This window comes from Pleurodeles waltl, chromosome 3_1 (genome assembly GCF_031143425.1).
Source record: "Pleurodeles waltl isolate 20211129_DDA chromosome 3_1, aPleWal1.hap1.20221129, whole genome shotgun sequence".
Taxonomy (NCBI): domain Eukaryota; kingdom Metazoa; phylum Chordata; class Amphibia; order Caudata; family Salamandridae; genus Pleurodeles; species Pleurodeles waltl.
Window position 1 is genome coordinate 1,026,262,201 of NC_090440.1, and position 27,285 is coordinate 1,026,289,485.

Here is a 27,285-nt window from a genome sequence, read left to right on the forward strand (position 1 = left end):
GGAATGCTTAGGGTTCATTATCAATTTAGAGAACTCAGTCTTATCACAGTCACAAGTTTTGAAGTTTCTGGCTGTTTAGGTGAACACCAATCTGCCTCCCTTAGAAGAAACTTCTGAAAATAAAAAAAGGAAGGTGGTCATGTCCTTGCAAAGGAGATGGTGACCCTGAGGGATGTAGCAAGGGTAGTAGGACTCTTGTCTTCCTTCATCAAGCTGTTTCTCAGGGTCCTTTGCATTGTAGCGCTCTGCAGAGACTGAAGACTATAGGATTGAGGAAGGGTCTTTGGTATGCAGATGCGGTCTCTCTATCCCAAGATTTCATGAGAATTTAAAATGGTGGTTGAACAACCTGCGGAGTTGGAATGGCAATGCAATATGTGGGAATGTCCGGAATCCGATTGGGGTTGGGGTGCAAGACTAGGAACGGTAGGGACTGGAGGGAAATCATCCAGAGAAGAACAGTCTTTGCACATAACCTGTTTAGAGATGTTAGCAGGCCTAAACTCCTTGATGAGTTTCAAATCTATCTTAATAAACAGTGTAGTATGCATCCGAATGGACAATTTCACTGCTGTATCTTACGTATATCGTTTAGGGGGACAGAGATCAAAACTTTTGTCAGAAAATTTGGTATTTTTTGGGGGACCTGACTGAAAATTATATTGAAAGTAGAGTTCATTCTAGGTCAGCAGAACCAGAGAGCAGATTGGAACTCGAGGTTCTTGAGCGATTTCCAGTGACTGGAAGATGAATCCTTTGTATTCCAAACAGATTCAGAACCTTAGGGGTCCCTTGCAGGTTGCTTTATTTGCCAGCGGACTGACATTTCAGGTAATATGGTACTACAGTTGGAGAACGGACCCCAAAGTGTTAGCAGTGGATGCTTTCGTACAGACTTGGAGAGGAGGGAATTGTTATGTATTCCCGCATTTGCCCTGATTCAGAGATTGTTGTTGAAAGTTTGAAGGGAACATTGCGAGATCGTCCTGATAACTCCCTTTTGGACTTCTCAGGTGTGGCTTTGTGGGGTGATGGAACTGGCAGTAAAAATAACTCATTTGATTCCAGTATGTACAGGCCTGTTGTAAGGTCAGAATGGAGAGGAGCATCCTTTGGTACTAGAGACTAGGAACCTTCTTGTTTAGAGGATATCAGGGGGTCCTCTAGATACTCGTGCCTTTCAGGAGAAGCTAAAGATTTATTGGATGAGTTCTGGGCACCAGGTACCAGAAAAAGATACAGAAGAGTATGAAGGAAGTGGTGGTATTTTGGTGCACAGAGAGGAATTTGGATCTCGTACAGGCTCCTTGTAGGAAAATGGCCCTTGTTGGAGTTACTCCCCCCCCACACTTTTTGCTTGATATTGATGCTGACTTGACTGAGAGTGTGCTGGGATCCTGCTAACCAGGCCCCAGCACCAGTATTCTATCCCTAAAAATGTATCATTGTTACCACAATTGGCACACCTCTGGTAAAAGGTACCAGTGGTACCAAGGGCCGTGTGACCAGGGAGAGTACCTAAGAGCTGCAGCATGTGTTGTGCCACCTTAAGGGTCCCCTCGCCTAACACATGCACACTGCAATTGCAGATTGTGTGTGTTGGTGGGGAGAAAAAGGCAAAGTCGACATGGCATCTACCTCAGGGTGCTATGCCCACAAAACACTGCCTGTGGCATAGGTAAGTCACCCCTCTAGCACGCCTTACAGCCCTAAGGCAGGGTGCACTGTACCACAGGTGAGGGCATAGCTGAATGAGCACTATGCCCCTACAGTCTTTAAGTCCATTCTTAAACCTTGTAAGTGCAGTGGGACCATATTAAGTATATGGTCTGGGAGTGTGTCAGAACAAACTCCACAGTTCCATAATCGCTACACTGAATACTGGGAAGTTTAGTATCAAACTTCTCAGCTCAATAAACCCCCACTGACGCCAGTGTGGGATTTATTAGAAAATGCACTCAGAGGGCATCTTAGAGATTCCCCCTGTATTTTACCCAGTCCTTTAGTGTAGGACTGACTAGTCTGTGGCAGCCTGCCACTAAGATGAGTTTCTGACCCCCAGGGTGAGAGGCTTTTTTTCTCTCTGAGGCCAGAAACAAAGTCTGCTCTGGGTAGAGGTGCTTGACACCTCCCCCTGCAGGAACTGTTAACACCTGGCAGTGATCCTCAAAGGTTCAGGCCTCGTGTTACAGTGCCCCAGGGCACTCCAGCTAATGGAGAGGCCTGCCCCCGGACAAGCCCCCACTTTTGGCGGCCTGTTCGGTGGGAAACTTTAGAAAAACAAGGATGAGTGACCACTTCAGCTGGGACCACCCCTAAGGTGTCCAGAGCTGAAGTGACCTCCCCTCCCTGCAGAACCCTCCATCTTGGTCTGGAGGACAGGGGCCAATAGGAATAGGAATTTGCCCCCCTCCCAAAGGGAGTGGAAACAAGGAGCGTGTAGCCACCCTCAGGGACAGTAGCCATTGGCTACTGCCCTCTGACCCCTAAAAAATGCCCCAAAATTGAGTATTTAAGGGCTCCCTGAACCAAGCTAGTCCGATTCCTGACGACCTCACAAGAAGAAGATGGAGTGCTTATCGGAAAACCCCAGCAGAGAAGAAAAGGAGACAACAGCTGACTTGGCCCCAGCTCTACCGGCCTCTCTCCTGCTTCAAAAATCCTGCAGAAGAAAAGTGATGCGTACTGCCGGTCCAGCAACCTCTGAAAATCCTCCAGAGCACTGCCTACATCACAGAGGATCAAGAAACTCCAGTTGACAGCGGCCAAGTCCAAAAGAAAAGAAGAAACTGCTTCTAAAGGACTCCTAACTCACTCCATAAGCGTGAGTCCTAACCACTCTACACCCAATGCCCACGGCCTGAGTCCAGGTGGCCCAACCAACAAGAGAGCACCCCAAGGTGACGGCGACCAAGTGCCCACCCTTGTTTGACCTCTCTACCCCTCCACGACGATTCCTGCAGAGGGAATCACGGAGATCCTCCCTGACTGCGACTGCCCTGTACGAAGATAACTGACACCAAAGGACCCACTGCACCCACAGCCCCCAGGCCTTGGAGAAATCGACATCCAGTGCAGTGATGATCAACAGGCGGCCCTCTTCCCTGGCTGATCAGTGGTGTGCCCGAGACCCCCCCACGGTCCTCGCCTGCAGCGCCTGAGTGACCCCCGGGGTCCCTTCATAGACTTTAATTGGAAACCCAATGCCCTGTTTGCACCCGGCCGCCCTAGTGCAGCTGAGGTTGTGGGATTGCTGCCTACTTGGTGTCCCTCCGGTGCTCCTCTAATCCCCCAGTCTGCCCCCCGAGCCACGGGTACTTACCTGCTGGTAGACCGAATTCAGAGTATCCCCTGTCTCCATAGGAGCCCACATTAAAATTGCTCAACTTTGACCTCTGCTCCCTGCCGGTCCCGTGTTGCTGGTGGTGGGTGTTTGGGGTTAACTTGAACCCCCAACGGTGGACTACCTATAACCTGGAGACTGGAACTATAAGTCATGTACTCAACTCTAAAACTGTACTTTATTTTCTTTCCCCAGGAACTCTTCTGAAAATGCAATGTCCACATTTAAAATAGATATTCTCGGTTTTCTTAAAATCGGTTTACTTGACTAAAGTGAAACAAAGTTGCATTAATGTCTATGCTAAGTACTTAGCTGCAACAGTATTTACTTCTGAACTGAATCATGTGGTTCTAGTAATAAAGTAACAAAAATATGTTTCTATATAAAAACCTATTGGTCTTGAGTTAAGTCATTGAGTGTGTGTTTCTTCTATTGCTTGTGTGTGTACAACAGATGCTTAACACTACCCTCTGATAAGCCTAACTGCTCGACCACACTACCACAAATAGAGCATGAGTATTATCTATTATTGCCTCTGTCAAGCCTCTGAGGAATCCCTGGATTCTGTGCACACTATATCTCATTTTGATATAGTGTATACAGAGCCAGCTTCCTACACTCCTACAGTAGAAGTTGCTAATTATCTTGCTGAGCTTTTCAGGGCAGGTCCCCTACAGAACAGTTAACTGCTACAGGTCAGGTATTTCTGCAGGTCATTCTTTGGTTAATAATTCTGCTATTGATATTGACCCTTTGGTCTGCAGAATTATGAAAGGAGTAAGACTTAAGCAACCTCCTAAGATTCACTACGATTCTTTATGGAGTGTTAATCAGATTTTTGACCTTCATTTCTTGTCCAGATTATGTTTATCTTTCACTGAGGCAAATATCTTGGAAGTTGGCAACTTTGCTTTGGCTTATTTCTTTTAGAAGAGTATCTGATGTTAAGGACTTAGAAATATGCAATAGGTTCTACTCCTCAGATGGAGTTCACTTTGATATTTGGAAAAGGACCAAGACGATGTCTGAGAACATTTTCTATCCTATTTTCAGTGAGTACAAGAAGCTATGTGTTATAAATTGTATGGAAGTTTATGAGCAGAGGATGCTGGAATTTAGAACATATGGTGAGGATCAATTATTATTCTCATATGTGACATCATACAAGGCTGTATCAACTGCTACTATTTCCCGGTGGGTAAGAGCAGTGATGTCTGAAGCTGGAATTGATTTCTCCAGGCTTGGAGATCACTCTTCTAGGGGGCCAGTGACTAGTAAGGGGGAAACCCTTGCTAATATTTTGAAGGCGGCAGACTGGTCAAGTGCTAGCACTTTTTCAAGGTTCTCTTAAACCATTGGAGCATGAGAGCAGTCTGGCGCTAGAGAGCTTTAAACATGCATAATGGTAGCCTCAGATCTTGTATCGATATAACAATTCTCCAATTATCATGTAGAGAGAATCTTGATTTCATTAAAGACAAGAGGCTAACATTATCCTTCCCACCACACCCATGTTCATTAAAGCATGTAACAATTTTAAAAAAAAGGAAAGAAAAGAATTGTCATATAATTCATTGTTAATTATTCATTTATTTCATGTTCTTCTTTTACAGATTGACGTTTTTTGCTTATTGCAATGAGTTGTGGTATTACCTTCTCCCACTTTTTTCTTTCAGACACTTTTTTGTAATAAGAAAGTTTCACCTTCAAGCCAGCAGTTTATCGTTTGTTTCATCGCAACCTAAAGAGGATTGTGCTTGTTTCCAAAAATGTAGAGGTCTTGTGAAGGAAAAAAACCTTCCTTGAAATTTGATGAGGAATCACTGTTAGGTTCTGCATTATGCCTGTTCAGTACTTCACGTAAAGGTCCACACAGGAGAAGTTGCAGAGCATATGCCTTTTCTACCTTGTATCTCTTACATGAAAAAGGCTACGAATGAGACAGGGTGAAAATAGGCAGGGGCGCTAGTTATAGTTACCTTAGGACACGAGGTATAGTTACTTGAAATAACCCTTAACAGGTGAATTTCTGTGGTTTGGGACATTTAAAATGTGAGCCTAATTATAACTTCCCTGTAACCTTTTTGTTTTTTTAAGTGAATTTCTATGTTTTTTTAAATTCTGTTTCCTAACTATAATGTCCCTGTAACATTTGTTTCTTCAATAAATTTCTACGTTTTTAATTTTTTTTTTAAATAAAGCAATTTTCATTACTACACGTTAATCAAACCACCACCGCACATGACCTTTGGCGGCCAATCCCTATATCTGACCAACCCCATACTATGCATAGCCTTTGGCCATACACAGCAGTAGTTGGCCGCAGGTCCACATGCCACCCCTCTCCCAGCCGATTTTGACCCGGGGGTCTCCATCCCCTGGGACCCGGCCTAATTTTTCTTTCTTTAAGGGAGGGAGTGTGGTTGCGTGGACCCCCTCTCCAGGGCCGAGGACCCCATCCCCCAGGGCCCAGCCTTCTTAAATGTTTTTTTGAGGGGGTGGGGTGGCCACACAGCCTCCCTTCCCTGACCGAACTTGACCCCAGGGCCCCCCACCCCCGGGCCTGGCCTAAATATATATAGATTTTTTTTTTGGGGAAGGGGGGGTGTAGGGGGCCACGTCCCCAGGGCTCAGGCATGTGACCTCTGTGCCCCCCCAGGGCACCCATTCACAATGTTCTGGACTGTGGAGGGAGCCTGAAGGCCCTACGGTCCCAGCTGGCTCCCCGCCTCCTGCGTGAGTCAGCATTGCTGTCAAAGAGAGGGAGCTGCTGAAGCAGCTGCCCATCTGTGAGAGCAGTTTCCTCTGTGTCCTAGCCTGTATCTTTTCAGGCAGGGAGACAGAGGAAACTCTGCTTGCAGTGAGTGAGAGCTGTTGAGCAGTTGGACACCCGCCTCCCCCGTTTCTAGGAGCCAGCTTGACACCCACTCGGGTAAAAGAATCTTACGTAGGCCATGTGCCACTCATTTGAGTGGTTTGACCCCTCTCGCGCCTTTGGGCTCCGCACGGTCGGTGGAGGCCCAAACCTGTTCCATGCCGGCGGCTTCAGCCTCCGCTCCGGTGGGTTCCCACGGATCCGATTATAGATCCGGACTGGCACTGGTCATAGCCAGGTGACCTTCTCCGGCACCAGTCCCAACACTGATACTCCTGGCACCACCGGCACCAGCCCCATTCCTATTCCCAGTGATCCATACTCGACGACGCCAACAGGTGCCAGATCATTGCCTGCGCCTTATTTTATGCATGCAGTCATGGGAGAAGTGGGAGGGGTCCCTAGACCCTTTAGTGCACCAGTTGGATAGTACTTTGGATGGTATGAAGAGCTAGAAGAGGCCAGTGGTCTGGACACCTCTCCAGATACTGGCTTGCTTTCTCCTGCCACTGTGGCTACTGAGGACGTGGCTTCCTATGCAATGGTGGTTAGTAGGGCAGCGGAGGTCCTTGACCTCGTACTGCCCTCAGTAGCTGTCAAGATGAACAGCTGGATGGAAGTGCTTCAGCCTGGGGCTTCTTCATCTAAACTCCTTCTGCTGTTTAATAAAGCACTTACAGACGTCCTGCTAGAAACTTGGTTCAAGCCCAGCACACGGCTCCTGCTCATAGAACGATTGCCTGCCACCATCACTTTGCACCGGGCGACCCTAGCTTCCTCAGTCAGCACCCCACCTCTGAGAGCTTGGTAGTCCAAGCCTCCACTTCCCATGGCACATTTCCTTCCGCTCCCCCGAACAGGGAATCCAAGAGGCTGGACCATCTTAGGAAGAAGTTGTTTTCTTCCACCAGCCTGGCAGTGAGGTTGGTGAACACCTCCTGCTTATTGGGCAGTTTCTCACATACAATTTGGGATACGGTTGCAGAAGTGCTGCCTCAGGTCCTGGAGGAAGCCCAGGCCTTACTTTCCCAAGTAGTAAAAGACTGGAGAGACACAGCTAAGTTCACCATTCGGTGTGACTTAGGTACGACTTACTCACCAGGCAGAGTGGTTTAGTTGACAGTGGCCTTAAGGAGCCACGCCTGCCTGAGGACATCTGTTTTTTTGGGGGGATGTCCAAGTAAATCGGATGGACGTGCCCTTCGATGGCACTTGCTTGTTTGGCGAGAAGGCATTCGGGCCTGGAGCGCTTTAAGGAGTCTAGGGCTACGGCCAAGTCCATGGGCTTCTCGGTGACCCCTCATCCACAGTCTGCCTTCTGCCATTTTGTGGCTATGGAAGGGGCCCAATACCGCACCAGCCCTATGCCAGACACCGCCCCACCCAACCTACCCAGGCTATGTGAGGATGTGGGCGTGGTTCTTTCAGATCTAAAGGGTCTGCAGGCCAGAAGTCATCCGCCACCCAGACCCCGGCAGCTGCAGGCTCAAAACCTTCCTAGTTTGGATCTGCAGGACCATGCTAGCCCAGTTGGAGGGACAAAACACCATCTCCTCCACTGGCAGTCCATAACATCAGATGAATGGGAACTGCAGATCATCAGGAAGGGCTATGCCCCGCCTTTCCGATCCTTTCCTCCCCATATCACCAACATTCGAACGGCTGCTGGGGGATCATTTGTCACTGAAGTTATGGCTGTCTTGGCCATAGAAAGGGTCTTGATATCAGAAGTAGGTTGTGGTTGTTATTCCCGCTACTTTCTGATACCCTGAAAGAGCAATGATCTTCGCCCTATTCTAGGCCTAAGGAACATAAATCTCTCCCTCAAGAAGGAGAAGTTCAAGATGCTCACGTTGGCTCAGGTCTTGTCTGCCCTAGACCTAGAATACTGGTTGATAGTGCTGTACTTACAAGATGCGTATTTTTATATTCCAATCCTGCCTGTCCATAGGCGTTACCTGCAGTTCAAGGTAGGCCACAGACACTTTCAGTTCACCGTGCTGCCATTTGGCCTTATCAGCGCCCCTTGTGAGTTCACCAAGGTGATGGCGGTGATCGCAGCTCATCTGCACAGATCAGGGGTTCCAGTTTTCCCCTATCTTGACGACTGGCTGTTGAAGGGGGCTCGCCCCAGGCCGTCGTCTCCCACTTCTAGACTGCGATGAACCTTCCGCATTAGCTGAGATTCACACCAAAGTCACACCTGACTCCTTCTCAGAAGCTCTCTTTTATAGGGGTTATTCTGGGCACAGTGCAGTTTCAGGCTTATTTCTCAAGCAGCGGGTCCAGGATATTCAGGTTATGATACTGATGTTTTGGCCTCTATACTGGGTTTTGGTGAGACTGACTCTGAGGCTGCTGGGCCTCATAGCCTCCTGCATCCTGCTGGTAAAACATGCCACATGGCATATGCTAGTTCTGCAGTGGGACCTGAAGTTCCTGTGGGCGCAGCATCAGGGAAATCTCTCCGACATGGTCCAGATCTCAGAGGTAACTGTGAAAGACCTGCAATGGTGGATTATGCATTGCACAATTGGGTCTGAGACAGACTCCTCTTCCTTCCCCAACCAGATCTTACAATCGTGAGAGATGTCACTCCTGGGATGAGGCGGCCATCTGAGAGAGATGGAGATCAGAGGACTATGGTGGAATCTAGATTCCACATAGAAATGTTGGAGCTCAGGACGATCCGGCTAGCGTTTAAGGCATTTCTTCCCTTTATCGGGGGAAGTTAGTGCAGGTGTTCTCGGACAACACTGTAGCCATGTGGTACTGAAACAAGTGGGATGTGGTCTTGGACCCTCTGTCAAGATCTGTCAGATCTGTAGGATCCCCGGACATGGCTGGAACAGGAGGGCGTAACCATGGTGGTTCAACACCTTGCAGGTTCTCTAAACGCCAGGGCATACAAACTCAGCCGTCGATGCCTAGCGGGTCATGAGTGGTGTCTCCATTAGTTGGTGATGCACGGTCTCTTTTAGCAGTGGGGAAAGCCTTGGTTAGATCTATTCGCCTCCGAAGAGAACACGCAGTGTCAGCAGTATTGCACATTGGAGTTTCCAAGGTGGCAATCACTCAGCAATGCCACGACTGGAGCTCAGGCCTCCTGTACACTTTTCTGCCCATACCACTCCATCCCAGAGTTCTCAAGAAAATTAAAAACGACCAGACCCAAGTAATCCTTGTGGCTCCGGACTGGGCATGAAGAGTCTGGTATCCCAAGCTTCTGAAAATGAGCATCGATCCTCCGATCAGGTTGCCTCTTCTGTTGCAGCAGTAGGGTAGGGTTCACAAACTGAACCTGTCAACTCTGCGCCTTCATGCATGGAGATTTAGCGGCAACAGTTGACAGTTTTTGACCTTCCGCGCAAAGTCTGTAATGTTATCTTGGCAGCCAGGCGTTCCTCCATGAAAACGTTATGTGCCTGCCATTGCCAAAGATTTGCAAGATATTCTACAGAGAAATCTATAGATCCTCTCTCTGCTTCTCTAACTGATATTCTTCTTTTTATTCTTTCTCTTGCCCGACAGGGTTCCCCTCTGGGCACTCTGAAGGGCTGTCTCTCTACTCTGTCCCCCATTCTGTGGCTGCTTGATCAACCCTCTCTGTTAAAGTCCCCTATTGTAAATAGGTTACTTAAAGGGCTTGTACGTGGGTTTCCACCTACTCCCTTTATCATCCTTCAGTGGGATCTTAACTTAATTCTCACTTACCTTATGTGTGCTCCCTACAAACCATTGCACAGTTGTCCCCTCATCATTATCATCAAGACGTCGTTCTTAGCAGCAATAAAATCTGCCCGGAGGGTGAGTGAGACATAGGCCTTATCATCTAAGCTGCCATATTTCCGGACAAGGTAGTGCTACGCACTCGTACCTCTTTACCTCCTAAGGTGGTGGCACCATTCCATCTGGGTCAAACTGTTTCCTTGCCCAACTTCTTTGCTCCTCCACACCCCTCTAAGGAAGAGGAGCGACTCCGCCGGCTGGACCCAAAAAGAGTGTTGTTCTACTTTGACCACACAAGAGAGTTTTGGGTGGATGAGCAACTCTTTGTGGGATATGTGGGAGCAAGGGAGAGTTGGGCAGTACAAAAGCGGACCATTTTGCGCTGTGTTTATCTCTGTATTAAGATATGATATGCCATGGCCAAGAAGCAGACTCCTGAGTGCTTGCTGGCTTATTACACCTAGAGAAAAGCTGCAACCACGGTGTTACCACATGGAGTCCCAGTCCTGGACATCTGTTAGGCAGTAACATGGGCGTCACTGTGCACATTTGCCAAACACTACTGCCTGGACAATCAAGTCCGCAGGGACGGACATTTTGCCTGTTCTGTTTGGTCCTACAGGACTTTCTAATCTGAAAAAAAGTGTCCACAGCCCTCCACCGGGATATATGCCTTCGGTATCTAATCAAAGGTAAGGGATCTAGAAGTCTTTCTGATGAACAAGTTACTTACCTTCCGTGACGCGTAATCTGGTAGAGACTTTTGTGATTAAAGTAACTGATGCCTGCGCACTTGAGTGGCGCCTATATAGGTGACGTCAGTTCAAGTGCCAACAACACCATGTGGAGCCACCCAACAGCGCATGCAAGAGGTATTTCTCAGCAAGTGTTTCCAGATCCAGTTTGACACCTGGGAAAATCAAAGGCAAGGAATCTGCAACTAGATAGAGCCTTTACCAGATAATGCATTACCGAATGTAAGTAGCTTGTTCATTTCCATCTGACTATTGATTACAACTGCCTTCACAGTTGGGCAACCCAAGGCAATAAGTTCATCTAAAGTACCTAAATTCATCACTGTCACAACATAAGCTCAGCTTCGGCGTTATCCCTTGTTGCATAGGGTGCCATTCTTGGCCCATAGGTTTCATTTTCAATATTTTGATTTGACGCCAATATCTCTCTACTATCACCTTCTGTCTCTACCATAACTGTACTGTGCTCTAACGGGCAGGGGTTCCATGCATCCAACATTACAAAATATCATGGTATCGGATACGCTGGTAGAAAAACAAAAGTAACTGTCGAAGGAAGTCTGCTTTTGCTGAACTGTGCCGTGGGACAACAGAACATCAGAATGCAGGGGCTGCGACACTTCTGCCAAATCAGTACTGCCATACCAAAATATCTGACTAGCTCACAGTGCCTTACATATCCATTTTGACAATAAAAAAGATGCAATGAAAGTACACAATATATTTATTGCAACTAATGTAGTCCATTATGAAGCAAGTTAGATGTGATTACAATACTGGCAATAATTATAAAAATCATAATAGCAGTTAGAAAACTGTATAACACATAGGGCCATCATAACGCAAATCTAGTGGCCTAAGCCTACCCTCTAATTGTATGCACAGGAAGACTATTATTATTATCTGTGATCTCTGCGAGTGGAGCTCCCCATACTTCTGTTTGCAAAGTCAAGTAGTCCTCATAGTGAGTTGTGTAAACCCAGTTTACAAAGGCTGCATGCCCTGGAGGGCATCTGTTCCACAGACAAGTCAGCTCTGCTAGAATCCTCCTCGATAAAACTAAACACTACAGGGCCTAATTTATAACATTAGCTTGATACAGTGACTTGCTATTCTGTTATGTTTGTAGAAGCCTGGGAACAATTGCTGGACGGACAGAAAACAACACCTTGCACTTGTTGTGCCCATTGAGAAGTCGGAGAGTGTACAGACAGAATCCCAGGAATGTGGCTGCACAGCACGTGAAATAAGTGTGTTTTTAAAAACAATGGCATGAAAGAAAAAATGTGCAGTGTACGACAAAGCAAAGACACCATGATTTCTAGAGTGCTAGAAAATGAGTCATAACTAGTGAATCCATGAATAGGCCTCATGACACAACTACTTCCACTCAAACTCTAGCGCCTGTGCCGCCTCTGCCGACCAGGCCTCCACCTCAGTGGCCTAAATTCAAAATTGCTATTTTTCAATATGGGTTAGCTTGTGTGACTTAACCAGCCTTTACCAATCTCTTTGAATCCCCAGGATAATCAATGTAAATATTTATTTATGGGTATTTGTTGAGTCTGTTATGCTACTTCGAGCCCCCTTAATCCTTTTGCTGCTAGACCTACCCAGTACTAACCTTTTTGTGGGCTATTTAAGGTAGTTTGCGCTTAGGCCTCCATAACTTTTTATCCACATATGGTATCGCTGACAAATTGGCATCCTTTTTTCATGAATCCTTGGGATTCTAAAGGTACCCATGGGTTCTGGATTCCCCTGGAGGAGCCCTAGAAATTAGCCAAAATACAGCTAAGTTTTGTTATTTGGGGAAAAATGGGGAATATTGAAATTGCGTTGAAAAAAACCCAGCAATTTGTGTCTACGGTTTCATCTGTAACTTCTTCTCACTATGGCAGATTTTGAAAAACAATATACTGTTAGCTCTGCTGGACCCTTCTGGTAGCTGGGATATATGGGACTTGTGGGTTCGCCAAGTACCCGAGAGCCAATAACTGAGCTGCACCTTGCAATGGTTTTTCATTGTGTACCGGGTATACAGTAATTAATTTGGCAAAATATAAAAATTAAATAATAGGTATCAAGGAATCCTATGTATTTCTGAATGGGCAAAAGATATGAAGTTTAGGAGCAGGGGTTATTTGCACATCTTTTAATTTGTGGGTACCCATACTAGCATGTGAATTCGAGTATATTTCTCTTAATTACTTCGTTCTTACACATTGTCTTACATTTGGAAGGTGCACATGCAGAGACGTACAACTTGTTCTACAGTTCTGTTCCCCTAAGTCTCCCACTAAAAATGGTACCTCACTTTTGTGGATAGGCCTAGTGCCTACAAAGGGAAACGGCCTAAAACCCAACATGAATACATCAAAACTTTCCCTGCAAAACGGACCTGTTTTTTTGCAACGTAGGTAGCTGTGGTTTTTGGGCCCTAGCTGAGCTGGCACTTTGTAAAACGTAGCAAACCTGTAAATTTTTAAAAACTAGACACTTAGGGGAATCCAGGATGGGGTGACGTGCATTGGCTCTAATCTGGTTGTGGTACCCAGAATCCTTTGCAAATCAAACTTTGAATTAAAAAAAAAAAAAACATTTTCTTCATGTCTGTGATGGAATGTTCTGGAATCTGCACAGAGCCACACACTTCCTTCCATCCAGCATTTTCCTAGATAAAAATACTACTTCACTTGTATGGGTAAGCCTAGTGCCCGCAACAGGAAACGTCCCAAAACGCAACATGGATAATTCAAAATTTTCTAAACAAAACTGACCTGTCTTTTGCAAAGCAGGTAGTTGTGGTTTTTGGACCTTAGCTAAGTTGGCACCTAGAAACACCTAGGAAACCTGTACATTTTTTAAAGCTAGACACTGAAGGAAATCCAGGATGGGTTGACTTGCGTAGCGGTCACCTGGTTGTGTTACTCAGAAGCCCTTGCAAACCTCAAACTTTAATTAAAAGAAAAAACAAATTTTCCTCACATTTCTGTGATGGAAATTTCTGTTCAGAGCCACAACTTCCTTTCACCCAGCATTCTCGTAAGTCTCCTGATAAAAATAGTACCTCATTTGTGTGGGTAAGCCTAGTTCCATGCAAAACTGACCCATTTTTTGAAAAGTCGGCAGCTGTGGTTTTTCGGCCCTAGCTCAGCTGGCACCTAGGGTAACCTAGTAAACCTGTACATTTATTAAAACTAGACCCCTAGCAGTATCCAGGCTGGGCTGACTTATCTGGCTCTTACCACTTTTCTTGATCCAGGCTCCCTTGCAAACCCCAAACTTTCACTAAAAAACACATTAACATAACATTTCTGTGATGGAAAGTTCTGGAATCTGCATGGAGCCACAACTTCTTTACACCCAACATTCTCCTAACTCTTCTGATTAAAAAAATGGTACCTCACTTGTGTTGCTTGGCCCTAGTGCTAGTGATAGGAACTTATCAAACCAAGAGCAATGGGGGCCCCTGCTTGGGGACTCCTGATGACATCGGTTGGATACATTCATGTCGCTGGCACCAGGCCCAACCACACAAGTGGTGCAGCATTTTTAGCAGCAGAAGTGGAGCAATGCTGGGTGGTAAGAATTTTGCGGATTCAAGGAGGTTTTCATCACAAAAATGTGAGGAAAAATGTTTGTTTGTAGACATCATTTGAAGTTTGTACTGCATTGTAGGTAAATAAATGGTGTGGGATGGATGTGAAGCACACCACCCTGGACTTCCCTAGGTGTCTAGTTTTCAGAACTGTCTGGGTCTGGTAGGTTTTCCATGTGGATGCCTACCCAAGCCCAAAAAGTGCAACTGTTCACCATAGTAATTGGGATGATAGTGGAAGGTAACCAAACTCTCCTGTCTCATTTGTAAAAGCAACACCCAAAAGAATCAAACTCTTGCTTGCCATTGGGATGAGATGCTTTAGTCTGCAGGGAAGCAGAAAGACTGTTTCCCCATTTTGAAAGGGTGGGCACATGGCAATGCCTATGCTGGGCAGCCCCCACCCGTACAAAAAAAGTAATCCCTGGTTTCTACCCCCCCCCCCAACAAGGGGCCACTCCCAAACTTATATTTTCCCAAATCCCTGGTGTCTAGTGATGTTCTGTCCCATGGGGGGCAGATTGGCCTACAAATAGGGCCAATCTGCCCCCCAGAGGTGGTAGAAAATGGCCACCTCTGGTGTCTAGTCGGGTGGATCCCTTCTTCAGGATCTCCCTCCTTGGGCAATCCCCAAACCAGGATCTGCTTCAGAAAGGTACATTTAAAAAGGAGAGGTTCTCCCCTTTACTAACACTTTTATTGTAAAGATGTCAGTGCACCATGCGTGCGATTGTCATTACATTCAAACAAAAAAGAAAATGCGTGGAGTGGCTACTGAATTTGTTGTCCAGCTCCCTGGGTGAAAAAAAAACAAAAAATCCTTTGCTGTTTACAGAAGAGGAATTTGGTGGTCATGTGAGGAGGACGGAACGGTTCCATCCTCAACACTCGACCACCGTGGCTGAGGATGGAAATGTTCCATCTTCTGCCCCGAACGGGTTCAACTGGTTTTTGAGAGAAAGATTGAGACGGACTCATGAGACAGTATGATTGCTGGTCTTGTCAAGTTACTATGTTATGTTGGTCAAAGGGTAGGACTGAACAAACATTACACAATCCTGTCAGGAGTTTGAACACATTTGATATGTCTTACCTGGGTTGACATACTCATATTGAGGTAGTTGGATGGTCAGTGGCTCAGACTTGCCCCCTGCCTGAGTATCTGCGGCTGCCCATGAGAGTCCTTCTTATACAAAGAGAAAGACCTCTTACTCCACCTCACCCAATAAAACACTGCACACCAGAGACATGAAAACTCTTTAGCCAGCACAGGTAAAACACAGGTCTGCTGTCCTTGGTGAGCACTAGCCAAGAACTTTCACCCCAAACAAAATCATCATTAATAGAGACAGTATGGGCATATCACTACATGGAGATGTCTGGGCAGGATCCCATATGCGGTCATTCCAGGAGCTTCAACAGCAGTTCTCCCTTACTCATTCCCAATTCCACAAATACCTGCAACTCCGTCACGCACTGCATGTGCACGTTCAGACTGGTATGGTCCTCCCTGAGTTCAGCCCCGTTGAGGCCAAGATGCTGATGGGACACTTGGGTAAAGGGGGAGTATCGCACATATATGGTACATTGACAACACACACATCACAGACCCTAGACGAGCTTCGTGGGCAATGGGAGCAGTGGGTGGGCCCAGTAGACGACGACGACTGGATGGATGCCCTGATGGCCCAGAGGATGTTAACGTTGACTTCCCGATTCCGGGTTGTGCAAACTTATTATCTCCATGCGGCCTATCTTTCCCCTGTGAGGCTCCATAGAATGGGTTTCCGACCCCAAGCTTACTGTCCGCGATGCACAGGCCCGGATGCAGACTTCTTCCATATGGTGTGGACTTGCCCGCGTATTGTATCCTATTGGCGGGCAGTGACGACTGAGATCACCAGGGTCTTGCGGGTGGAGATGGAGGTTGCCCCGGTGCTCATCCTCTTGGGGATCCTTGAAGGGGTGGGTTCAAACAGAGCAGAGCAGATCAGGCCTTTGTCGGAACGGCCTGTTTAGTGGGCAAGAGGGATATCGCAGTGAACTGGAAGTCACAGACCGCTCCAGCAGTAGGAAAGTGGTGCAGGGGAGTTGACTGGTGCGCTCAGCAAGAAAAGTTTGTGTACGAAGCAAGGGCTGTCTCAAGAAGCATGATAAGGTGTGGGGGAAATGGATGGAGACCTGGGGAGAGGGCAGAGCCAATATGGGGTAAAATACATTTGTCAAGCGCATTGTCTTGAATCCTCAAAGTTGTTTCCTGACCAGGAGATTTTGCTCTGTTTTGTGCTATTGACTGATGCAGTGCTTTTTTTATGCGGCTCCTCTACGGCCTGTTGGGCTTTATGTTATTGTTATATAAACTCAATAAAAATGTTTATCAAAAAAACAAAAACAAAAATAGACAGTATGATGTGAGATCAGATATGTGACAAACATGATTGTTAGCTAAATGTACTTGTAAGCAAAATTCTGCTGTGCATGTGTGCTAGCTTCCCATTCGAGGTTAAGTCTTGCTCCATCATACTTTTTTATCCTTCATATCTTTTTTTAAAGGATATAGTGGTTGGTCCCCACCTTTTATGAATTTCATAATTGGCAATTGCTGTAGATGTATAGGTTGTTAAACTAGGATTATCTTTAAGCTGTTTTCGATATATAGATATTTGCTGACGACCTGGAGCAATGTAGCAATCAGAGGCCTGGTGCAGTAGCTAAAAAGGAGTGCCTCATTCAATAGTAGGTGTTGCTGGGAAGCTTTCTTTTTTATTTTCTCCTCTGATTCAGTTGGATATAGTGATAACCTTAGCCACCTCAAATGCCATCTATATAATTTTCAGTGTGACTTACCTGTTTTATAATATTGACTGATGATTAATCTTTTATAAAATCGTTCTATGTAATGTTTCTGGTGTGAATGTTATGGCTTGTTAAGATGGTATGCACGTTTTTATTAAATCTTATAGTCGCCATTCATCTTGGGCCATGCCAAACCAGAGGCTCCAAAATGGATCCTTCTGACTTAAGTACTTAGACCAACACAAACACTGCGTCATAATACGGCATGTGTCACATTCATTCTACGTATGCTCTTAACATACATACAGAATGTTAGTGTAAGGTTATGGGCATTTATATACCAGCGGAATTTTACACTAGAGGGACCAGTCGGCTACGTTCTCAGTGAGGCAGATAAAAAGGTCTGTTTGCATCTCAAAACATGGTATGCTGCCACCACTGTATTATGTGCTATACCCAGGACAGGGACAGTAGTCACATATCCATTATGAGAGTGTGCGTAGTGTGCCATTCAGGTCACTAGTCAAGGAAGGCCTAGGCCTCCATTCTCACACTTATATTAGCGTGACTCTTGACTAAAAATCAAGATACGAGATACACACCCTGTCTGACACTTGGGGCAGCACAACAAACCCATATAGCATACATGGAGCATTCCCATTCCCACGCCTATCCTTACTCTCTTGCAGGGGGCATGTTGTTAAGGTCTAATTAACCAAGAAGGCATGTGTATGAACGTAGAGCATTTCAGCTGTGGGCTGAGCTCTTTGAACAACATTTTATGTTCTACTTCCCATCAGCGAAGTGTTGGGAAGAAGAAAATGGAAAAGGCTATTTTTAGAAGGTCGTTTAAGGCTCCACATGAGCATAAGAGTATCCAGTTTGTTTTTACACACGGGATTTTTCTCAGTTAATCGCTCAGAAGCTGTCTGTGACTGGCACCTAGCATCCTAGAAAGGGTCTATAAACAAAATTAACATTTTGCCACAATGAGTAATACACAGTGTCTAGAGTTAGCTACCCAGCTGAGAATGGATAAAGAATAGTTTAGGAATGCCCTCTTTATACAATGGCTCTGTAGGTTTCAGCAAGTCTTATAAATTATTTAAATCATCAGTGTTGTAATGTAAGAAAGTCCAAGCGTGGATAGACATGTCGAAGTAAGTTGCCTGTGATAGGTAACAGGAATAGCACCTCACAAAGTGCTGTTGTTATTTGGAAGCCCTTTTTTCTCTTACACTCCCCACAGCCTCCCGTTGAATTCTCTCTCTCATGCATGCACATTCCTAGTTAGATCACATACTCTAGAGAACCATTATGACAACTCTATAAGACAGGTACAGTGAAGTAGAGGCCCAGAAAATACAAGACTTAACAATAAGACATTCCACAATTGTATGTAAAGATCTGTTTGAAACGAAAGCTGAGACCATTGGTGATAGGATATCGTTTGCCTTTACTCTCCTGTCTGCATGAGGAGCAAGGAACTGCTTTTCACCTGGAATGTTTAGACCATGCACATGTGTTTATCTTTTCCCTATGGATATTACAGTTATACGATGTGCGTTTATACCTTCCCCAATTCACTCATATGAAATTGTACCACCACTTTTAATGTGTTATTTTACTTATTTGTTAATTTTACAGATGCTCCAGGCCTCAAGGAATCCACAGAAAAGGATCTTGATATTTATACGAGCAGGTCAATACCCGTGGCAACCAAGGCCAAACAGTGCCACAACCTGATGCTAAAATACACTCGCTGGCCATGGTGGAAGAAGCTAGGAGACGAATTCATGGACGACGAAGCTGTTGATGATGTCCACGTAGAAAATAACAGTTTATATATAGCTGGATTTAAACCATCTCATTCCACCACCTCGTCTGTTGCAAACGTAGAAACAGGAAACTTAATCCAGGATGCACCAGTGCCCTGACTATTCCAAGATAATTCATTTGCATACTGAGCCGGAATCTTTTATGGACTCTCCCACTTAAAAAGATGGACATTATGCGAAGAATAAACAAAACTCTACTCAGAATGATACTTAGAATACTCAATGGCATTTAAAATTTTCCAAATATCCATAGATGTGCCTCAAATTGATAGTTATACTGTTTGTATTTATTTTATGAGCAAAACACTCCTACAAAATAAAAATATATTTTGTATTTGTGCTTTGGTGCATTTATTTAGATGTATTATTTCTATAATGGTATATTCATTTTGGAATGTAGCATTTTCATACGTATGCATCATTTTTTAGCACTGATGTGGTTTTTGAAAAATGAAAATACACTTTTCTCTTTAGCGGTTAGCAAGCCATGTGATATTAGTAATATCATTTCATTAATTGATTAAAAAAAAATTAGGTCCGTCATTTGAGGCAGCTTTAGCTGTTTGAGGATATTATTTTTTAAAGTAATATACAAACCAAGAGGAGCTTTTGGGGGTGAATGGGGGGAAGGGGTCTTCGGTCATTGGCCAGTTAAATTGTATACATGTTTTGCTTATGCCTATGGCAGCAAATGGAATTAGGCAGTGAGTCAGCCCACATCAGCCACTGGCTTTCCTCATTGTTAGTGATGGCATTTTGCTTGTACACAATGTGCACATCCACTGTCAAAGTAATCTCATTCTGTGCGAGGGTTGGTGAGCAGATGTGTCCTACTTTTCACGTAAACTTTTTTGTCCCTATTGACATGACTCTGTAGCTCCCCACACACTGCTACCAGGCCAAACCATTGTGGGCACTGCTTTGGCAGCCATCTTTAAATGCTTTTTTCTCATTCTTTACTATTGCTCGATTGCCTTGAGGTTTGTTCCAGCATAAAATGACCACGAATCAGAAAAAAAGAATGCATGTGCAAGCAAATATAACCAATTAAACAAGTACTGACAAGGCCAGTAGTTCTGCAGCAGGCTACTACGGGCTGGTACGGGCTTAGTTTACTTAGGGGTGTGGATTTCAATCAAATATCTACTTGTCCATGGGACAGGTTGCTTTTTAAATCTACTTGTCCGGTGAAAAAATATGCTTGTCCCTCTGGTGCCATGTAGTGCAGCGACAAACTATGGCAGCAGTCTTGTTACGTAAGAGCTCTGATAATAGCCTCCCTGATTATGCTAGGGCTACTGCTATAGTAGGGCTTGAATACTACCAATGTCAATACCTACTATAGCAATTTACTTATTTTGCCACCTTTCTGCAGATATACTTACTGGGGCTGGAGGAAGCAGTACGCAGTAGTTCCAGGGCTAGAATGCCTTTGAGTCTGCAAACCTACTAATTTGCATGTTTTAAGGATTTTCACCAGCTCTTCTCTAATCTTTTCCCATAATGAGAAAGGTTGGAAATGTACTCCTGACAAGGGCATAAGTAGAAGTTCTTCTAGGGTTGGGAATAAAGTGGTTGGAGGAAAAGTGAACTTGTCAACTCAGTAGATTTTCACAAGAGCAAATCTACACATGCATATTTGCTTGTGTACACACGCTCGACCCCATCTTCTCCGCAAGCCCCCGTGTCTCCATCAACCACACAACCGAACCACACTGGACCGACCACAGATGCGTTCACTTCACCTTCAGAAAACCCACCACACACCACCGCACCCAACAGCTACCACGCCGCTGCTGGGGCAAGGTCACCGAGGACCAACTGACTACTGCCCTCGCCCTGAGACCACCCACTGACCCCACCGACCCAGACACCGCCGCGACCAACCTCACACAGTGGATCAACGACTGCGCCAAAACCCTTGCCCCTCTCAAGACCTTTACAACCAACCACACCAACAAGAAAGCCGCCTGGTTCACCGAGGACCTCCGGATCTCCAAGCACAACTGTCGGAAGTTGGAGAAGAAATGGCTCCACCACCGAACACCAGACAACCACACAGCCCTCAAGAGTGCCACCCGCAGACATCACCAACTCATCAGGACCGCCAAGAAGACCGCCTTCAAGGACCGCCTAGACAACAACGCACACAACACCAAAGAGCTCTTCAGCATCGTGAAAGAACTCTCCAACCCCAGCTCCATCACCAATGACAGCCCGCCATCTCAAGACCTGTGCGACTCCCTTTCCACCTTCTTCCACCGCAAGATCACAGACATTCACGACAGCTTCAACCCTGACCCCCCCGCTCCCACCACAGAGTCCACCACCCCTGCGACTACCACTCGCACCAGTCGCCTGACCGTCTGGTCCAGCGTCAGCGACGAAGACACTATCAAAACCATGAACTCCATCCACTCCGGATCCCCATCGGACCCCTGCCCTCACCACGTCTTCAACAAAGCCAGCGCAGCCATCGCGCCCCACCTCCGGAAAACAATCAACTGTTCCTTTGAGACAGCAACCTTCCCAGAAAGCTGGAAGCACGCCGAGATCAACGCCCTTCTGAAGAAGCCCAAGGCGGACACCAAGGACCTCAGGAACTTCCGGCCCATCTCCCTGCTCCCTTTCCCGGCAAAAGTGACCGAGAAGATTGTCAACAAACAGCTGACCCGCTACCTCGAAGTCAACAACATCCTGGACCCTTCCCAATCCGGTTTTCGCAGTAACCACAGCAATGAGACCACCCTCATCGCCGCCACTGACGACATCCGGACCCTGATGGACAAAGGAGAAACAGCCGCCCTCATCCTCCTGGACCTATCAGCAGCCTTTGACACGGTCTGCCACCGCACCCTATCAGCAAGCCTCCATGATTCCGGTATCCAAGAGAAGGCCCTGGCCAGGACCACATCCTTCCTCTCCGGCAGAACCCAGAGTGTCCGCCTCCCACCCTTCCGCTCCAAAACCACTGAGATCATCTGCGGCATCCCACAGGGATCCTCCCTCAGCCCGACACTGTTCAATATCTACATGGCCCCCCTCTCCCATGTCGCACAACAACACAACCTCAACATCATCTCCTACGCCGACGACACCCAGCTGATAATATCCCTCACCGAAGATCCCCACACCGCCAAAGCTAACCTCCACCGAGGAATGAAGGCCGTAGCCGACTGGATGAAGGACAGCAGACTGAAGCTGAACTCCGACAAGACGGAGGTCCTCATTCTCGGACCCACCCCATCAGCCTGGGACGACTCTTGGTGGCCCACGTCACTAGGCACAGCCCCGGAACCCACGGACCACGCACGCAACCTGGGGGTCATCCTCAACTCCACCCTCTCCATGACCAGGCAAGTCAACGCCGTCTCTGCGTCCTGCTTCTACACCCTCCGTATGCTCCGCAGGATCTTCAAATGGATCCTCCTCGACACGAGAAAAACCGTTACCCAGGCCCTCATCACCAACAGACTAGACTACGGGAACGCCCTCTACTCAGGAACTACAAACAAGCTCCTGAGACGACTCCAACGCATCCAGAACACCTCGGCCCGACTCATCCTCGATGTCCCCCGCCACAGCCACATCACACTCCACCTGAGAGGCCTGCACTGGCTCCCCGTCAACAAAAGGATCATCTTCAAGCTCCTGATCCATGCACACAAAGCACTGCACAACACCGGACCCACCTACCTCAACAACCGACTCAGCTTCCACACCCCCACCCGAAGCCTCCGCTCAACCAACCTCGCCCTCACCACAGTCCCCCCGCATCCGAAAAACCACCGCTGGCGGCAGATCCTTCTCCTACCTCGCCGCCAAGACCTGGAACACTCTCCCCACCATCCTACGACAGACCCAGGACCTGCTGGCCTTCAGAAGACTCCTCAAGACCTGGCTCTTCAACCAGTAGCACCCCCCCCCCCCCCCTCCCCAGCACCTTGAGACCCTCGCAGGTATGTAGCGCGCTTTACAAATGCAGTGATTGATTGATTGATGATTGCTAAAATAAAGTTCACAAATATTTTCTAGAAGTACGATTTCCTGGTATACTTCTGTAAGTTCCTGTGAATTCATTAAAGCCACTAATTCAAAGACATACTGTGGATGCACCTTTGTGACTTTTGTTTGAGAATTAGGTCCCTAATTAGGTCTGGCATTAACAAAGACATTTTGTTTTTATAAACTTCTATTTCTCTGTCGGCTGGCTTTACTGTGAGTGATCTAATTCTGCTCTTCCACACGGAGCGTATTGGCGCACTGGAACCAGTTCAGTGCTGGAACCACTCTGGCAATCAGTGGCATAAGGAAACTGAAGGCCCCCCAGCAAAGAACATGGAGGAACCCCCACCAGACTCACTCGGGGCAGCTACAATGCTGACGGGCCCCCTGGTGGGGGGTACTACAGGGTATTGTTTTTATGTCACAGGTGGCAATGTGTGCTTTTTGAGACCAAAACACTTTTTTTTCTTTTTGCCAGTGTGTGTTACAATGGTGAGAGACTGACAGCTCCAACAACAATAAAGTGTTACAAAAGCCATGTCAAAACAAGACACTCATTCATGAAACCAAAAGACTCACAGAAAATGACGGTTCGGTTGGCTTTGCTAGTGCTTGTTTATTTTCATGCTTCCCATAATCTTGTTGAAAATGGTTACACTGATTTTCTGTAGGAGACTGGCCCTCTATGTAGTAGTAGTAGTGTGCAAGGCTAGGCACACTGTGCAAGAAGTCCAGGCAACCACACATTGGTTTATAGAGGTAAACACTAGATTACCTAATGCTCAAAATTTTATGTTAGCTTAGTTGAGCAGTGAGACCAATCTTATAAAAGTGCAAAGCATTTGTTGTACTCACAGTATCTATCATGCAACTCACACATTCGAGAAAGAACTCGAGACCAATTTATAAAAATACTTCTGATTTTTATATAAATGTTAAGACTAAGATTATCAAAATTGGTTAAGTACTTTTGGGGATATTTCCACCAAGGAGGCCCATTATTTGGGGCATAGGTTCTCCTAGTGAATATATCTCTGAGTTCATTGATGTATATTTACAACCTTTAGTACAAAACTTGCCATCTTACATTCGGGATACTAAGCACTTACTGTGCGAATTGGAGGGCATTGACTGGACAACGGATTGCTGTTTTGCTTCTCTTGATGTTAATCCTCTGAATACATGTATTCCATTGGAAATGGGCATGTCTGTCCTTACTTCCACTCTTTCGTTCAGGGATGCCACTCTTCTTGAACATAGAGAGATGCTAATAGACCGTACCAGATTGGTCTTGGAAAAAAACGTATTCTTACATGAAACAAAATGGTACAAACAGATACAGGGTGTGGCCATGGCAGCCAATTTATGTTCACCTTCATATGAAAATCTTTATATGGACCATTATGATAAACATAATTTGTAGTCATCTTGCCTCCAAGAGTTATTGGAACCTATCTTGTATTTGGGCAGATACATTGATGACATTTTTCTAATTTAGACATGGGGTATTGAGAAGTTTGAATCCTTTTATAACCATCTTAATGATAATGAATACAATTTACGGTTTACTAAACACATAAACTTAAAACAAATTGAATTTCTTGACCTTGTCCTGTACACTCAGGGTTCTAAAATCATGTCTAGACTCTACAGGAATTCTACAGCATGTAACTCTGTTCTACATGCTCATAGTGCTCATCCTCCTAGCCAAATTAATGCTATGCCATTAAGTAAAATGACAGGAATACGACAAAACAGAAGTAATGATTACGTGTTTGCACTGGAGTTGGCTATAATGGAACAACGTTTCCATCAGAGGGGTATACGGAATTGGTCTTATCTAAAGCTAAAACCAGGATAATGAAGACTTCAAGGGAATACCGTTTGACTCACAGGACTAGAAGCAGTCTAATGACAGGTGCATGACTCTTATTACTAGATATAACGTACAGAGCTCTGATATATAACGTATTTTGAAACGCCATTGGCACTTGCTTTTATTATACAAAACCTTACATAAGTTTATCAACAATAGACCACAAATCACTGACAGTCATGGGATGACCTTAAGAAATAGACTCTGTCCCAGTTACATTGGTTCAATCACACATGCTCAATCTAAAAATTGGTTACCCGTTTAGCCTGTAGGGATTTACAAGAGTACATGCTGCAGCGTCTGTCAATTTGCTATGAATAAGCTGATGGAGTTTTCATATAACTCTGCACATGGGTTTCATTTGCAACAGTTTATTAACTGCAACAGTAAATTTACTGTATACTGTATTATTTGTGTATGTGGTTTGATCTATTTAGGAAGCATCCTCCGTCCTTTGGAAAAACGTATACAGGAACACATCAGAGCGATCAGAAACAACAATCCCAATTACCCCTTGGCAACTCACCACAACTCTGTTCATGGAAAATCTGAAATGATTGGTATCAAATTCCATGGGATCATGCAAATCACCAATAACATGAGAGGTGGTGACATGACTGCCAGACTCGGGAAATGAGAAGCTAGGTGGATTATTAAATTACGTGCGGTGGATAGGGGTCTCAGCAGGGACAGGGAATTATGTTTTTCTGTAAATACCTCATATGACTTTACTTTTGCCTTTAATTGCATGCAAGGCAACTCAAATGGGGTAAGCTGTGATACCCATGATGAGGCATGTGTAACCTTGATCATAAATGTTTCTCATATGTTCAAAATATTGATCGCAACTAGGAACAGTTTTTGTATTCAATGTATTTATTTTGATCTGTTAGTGCTTCTCAGTACTGCATATTTTTGGACTGATGATGTTTCCTAATTGTCTATGCGTTCATTATATGCATGTATACTGTGTGTTCAGTTCAGCATTTTTTGTACTTGAATCATACATATTGTGTCTGACTCTTTGGAATCTATTATACTATCAATTTTTCATTGGGGGTGATTTTTTAATCACTTTTTATGGTCTTTGCTTGCAGTTTTAATACCCATTTGGACTTTCCTACCAATTTAGCCTCTTTTAATTACTTTATATCACTTTTATTACTAACCACTCTACTACATAGTTTTAGGATTCTCTTATTTGTTTATTTCTTCATAATACATGCAGATATGCAATGTCCTTAGGATACTAGATCTTTGTGACGTATTGCCATCAAGACATTGTTTGTTATGGTGGTTCTTTTTGTTCTTTGTTAGCACTATTTGTGATGGTGTATTTTACTGGGTGTCATTAATTTATGGGTTGACACACTATTATATATATATATATATACGTTCCTGTTATTATAGTCTGGATGTATGAAAATGGAGGATAGAATGAGCTTGAGAGTTGGGAATGAAGCAGTCCAGTTGTTGGGCTAGGGAAACTAAAGAATGACTTTTGACATATAAGGGCATCCATTACCAACCGATTTTCTAGCCAAACTATGGTTGGATGCAGAACTGTGACAGTATATACTAGATGGACGTATACCCTTTATAAGATGGGCCTTCTTATGACAAGTATAAATGTATTCAATATATTCTGCTATTTATCTTAAGATGGCCACCATTCTCACACTGGGTTACACCTCACAGACAGCTTTTTGTCTGTTCTCTATTTCTATTCGTTTAACTTAATTTAGACTGTTAGCACCATTCATGTCATCCACACACATTCAGGACACTACTGCACCTCTCAAATGACATGTGGTATGTTTGTTCTCTTGTACTCTGCTAACATATATTTAGCTTAGCAATTTTTTTATTTCTATGGTATGTAGAGTAAGGAGGCTTTTGATCCATTTTTGGGATATATTTCAACAGGGCTTATTGCATTTTCGTTGTGCATTTGCACAAAGGTATGCACTAATTCCTTCGCCGTGAACCATGGCCGTTTCACTTCATTTTGACATATACTCGGAGCTTGTGTATTAATTTGCTGATGGGTACTCCAGTTCGGGGGTCGGCGTCACATTTGTCTTTATGTATACATTCCATTACTTAAAGTGAATTAGATAACACGTTGTTCCATTCGTTTCTTCATATTCCAGCTTGGTTTACTTTCAGTGTTTTCTTCCTCTTTTTATGAATGGACGTATCATGGTAATTTTTTTACACCATTGCTACAGGAGCGGTATACATTTATTTTTTTTAAAACCTTAACGTATCCTATTTACAACAAGGTGGGTAATTGTTGCTCATCCTTTCCACTGGGGATTCCGCGTTTCATTCATTCATTGTACTGTTTCGGGCTTTGCAGACGCTGGACTATCCTCCCCTGTAGGCATGAGGAGGTTTTCATTACAGTAGTACGGTACTTGTATACCAAATAACCGTCTCACTTAATAATCTCTTTTTCCATTTT

At 45.1% G+C, this 27,285-nt stretch overlaps 1 protein-coding gene across 3 annotated transcripts in view; it reads left to right on the plus strand.

Annotated features, from left to right (window-relative positions):
* Positions 1–19,271, plus strand: part of IQCB1 (IQ motif containing B1) — a 202,398-nt gene extending 183,127 nt beyond the window's left edge. For all 3 annotated transcript variants that reach the window (XM_069224275.1, XM_069224274.1, XM_069224273.1), the window contains one exon: positions 18,747–19,271. In XM_069224275.1, coding sequence (XP_069080376.1) covers positions 18,747–19,036 — 290 coding nt within the window. In that variant the 3' untranslated portion in view covers positions 19,037–19,271. The remainder of the gene's footprint in view (positions 1–18,746) is intronic.
* Positions 19,272–27,285: the final 8,014 nt, after the last annotated feature.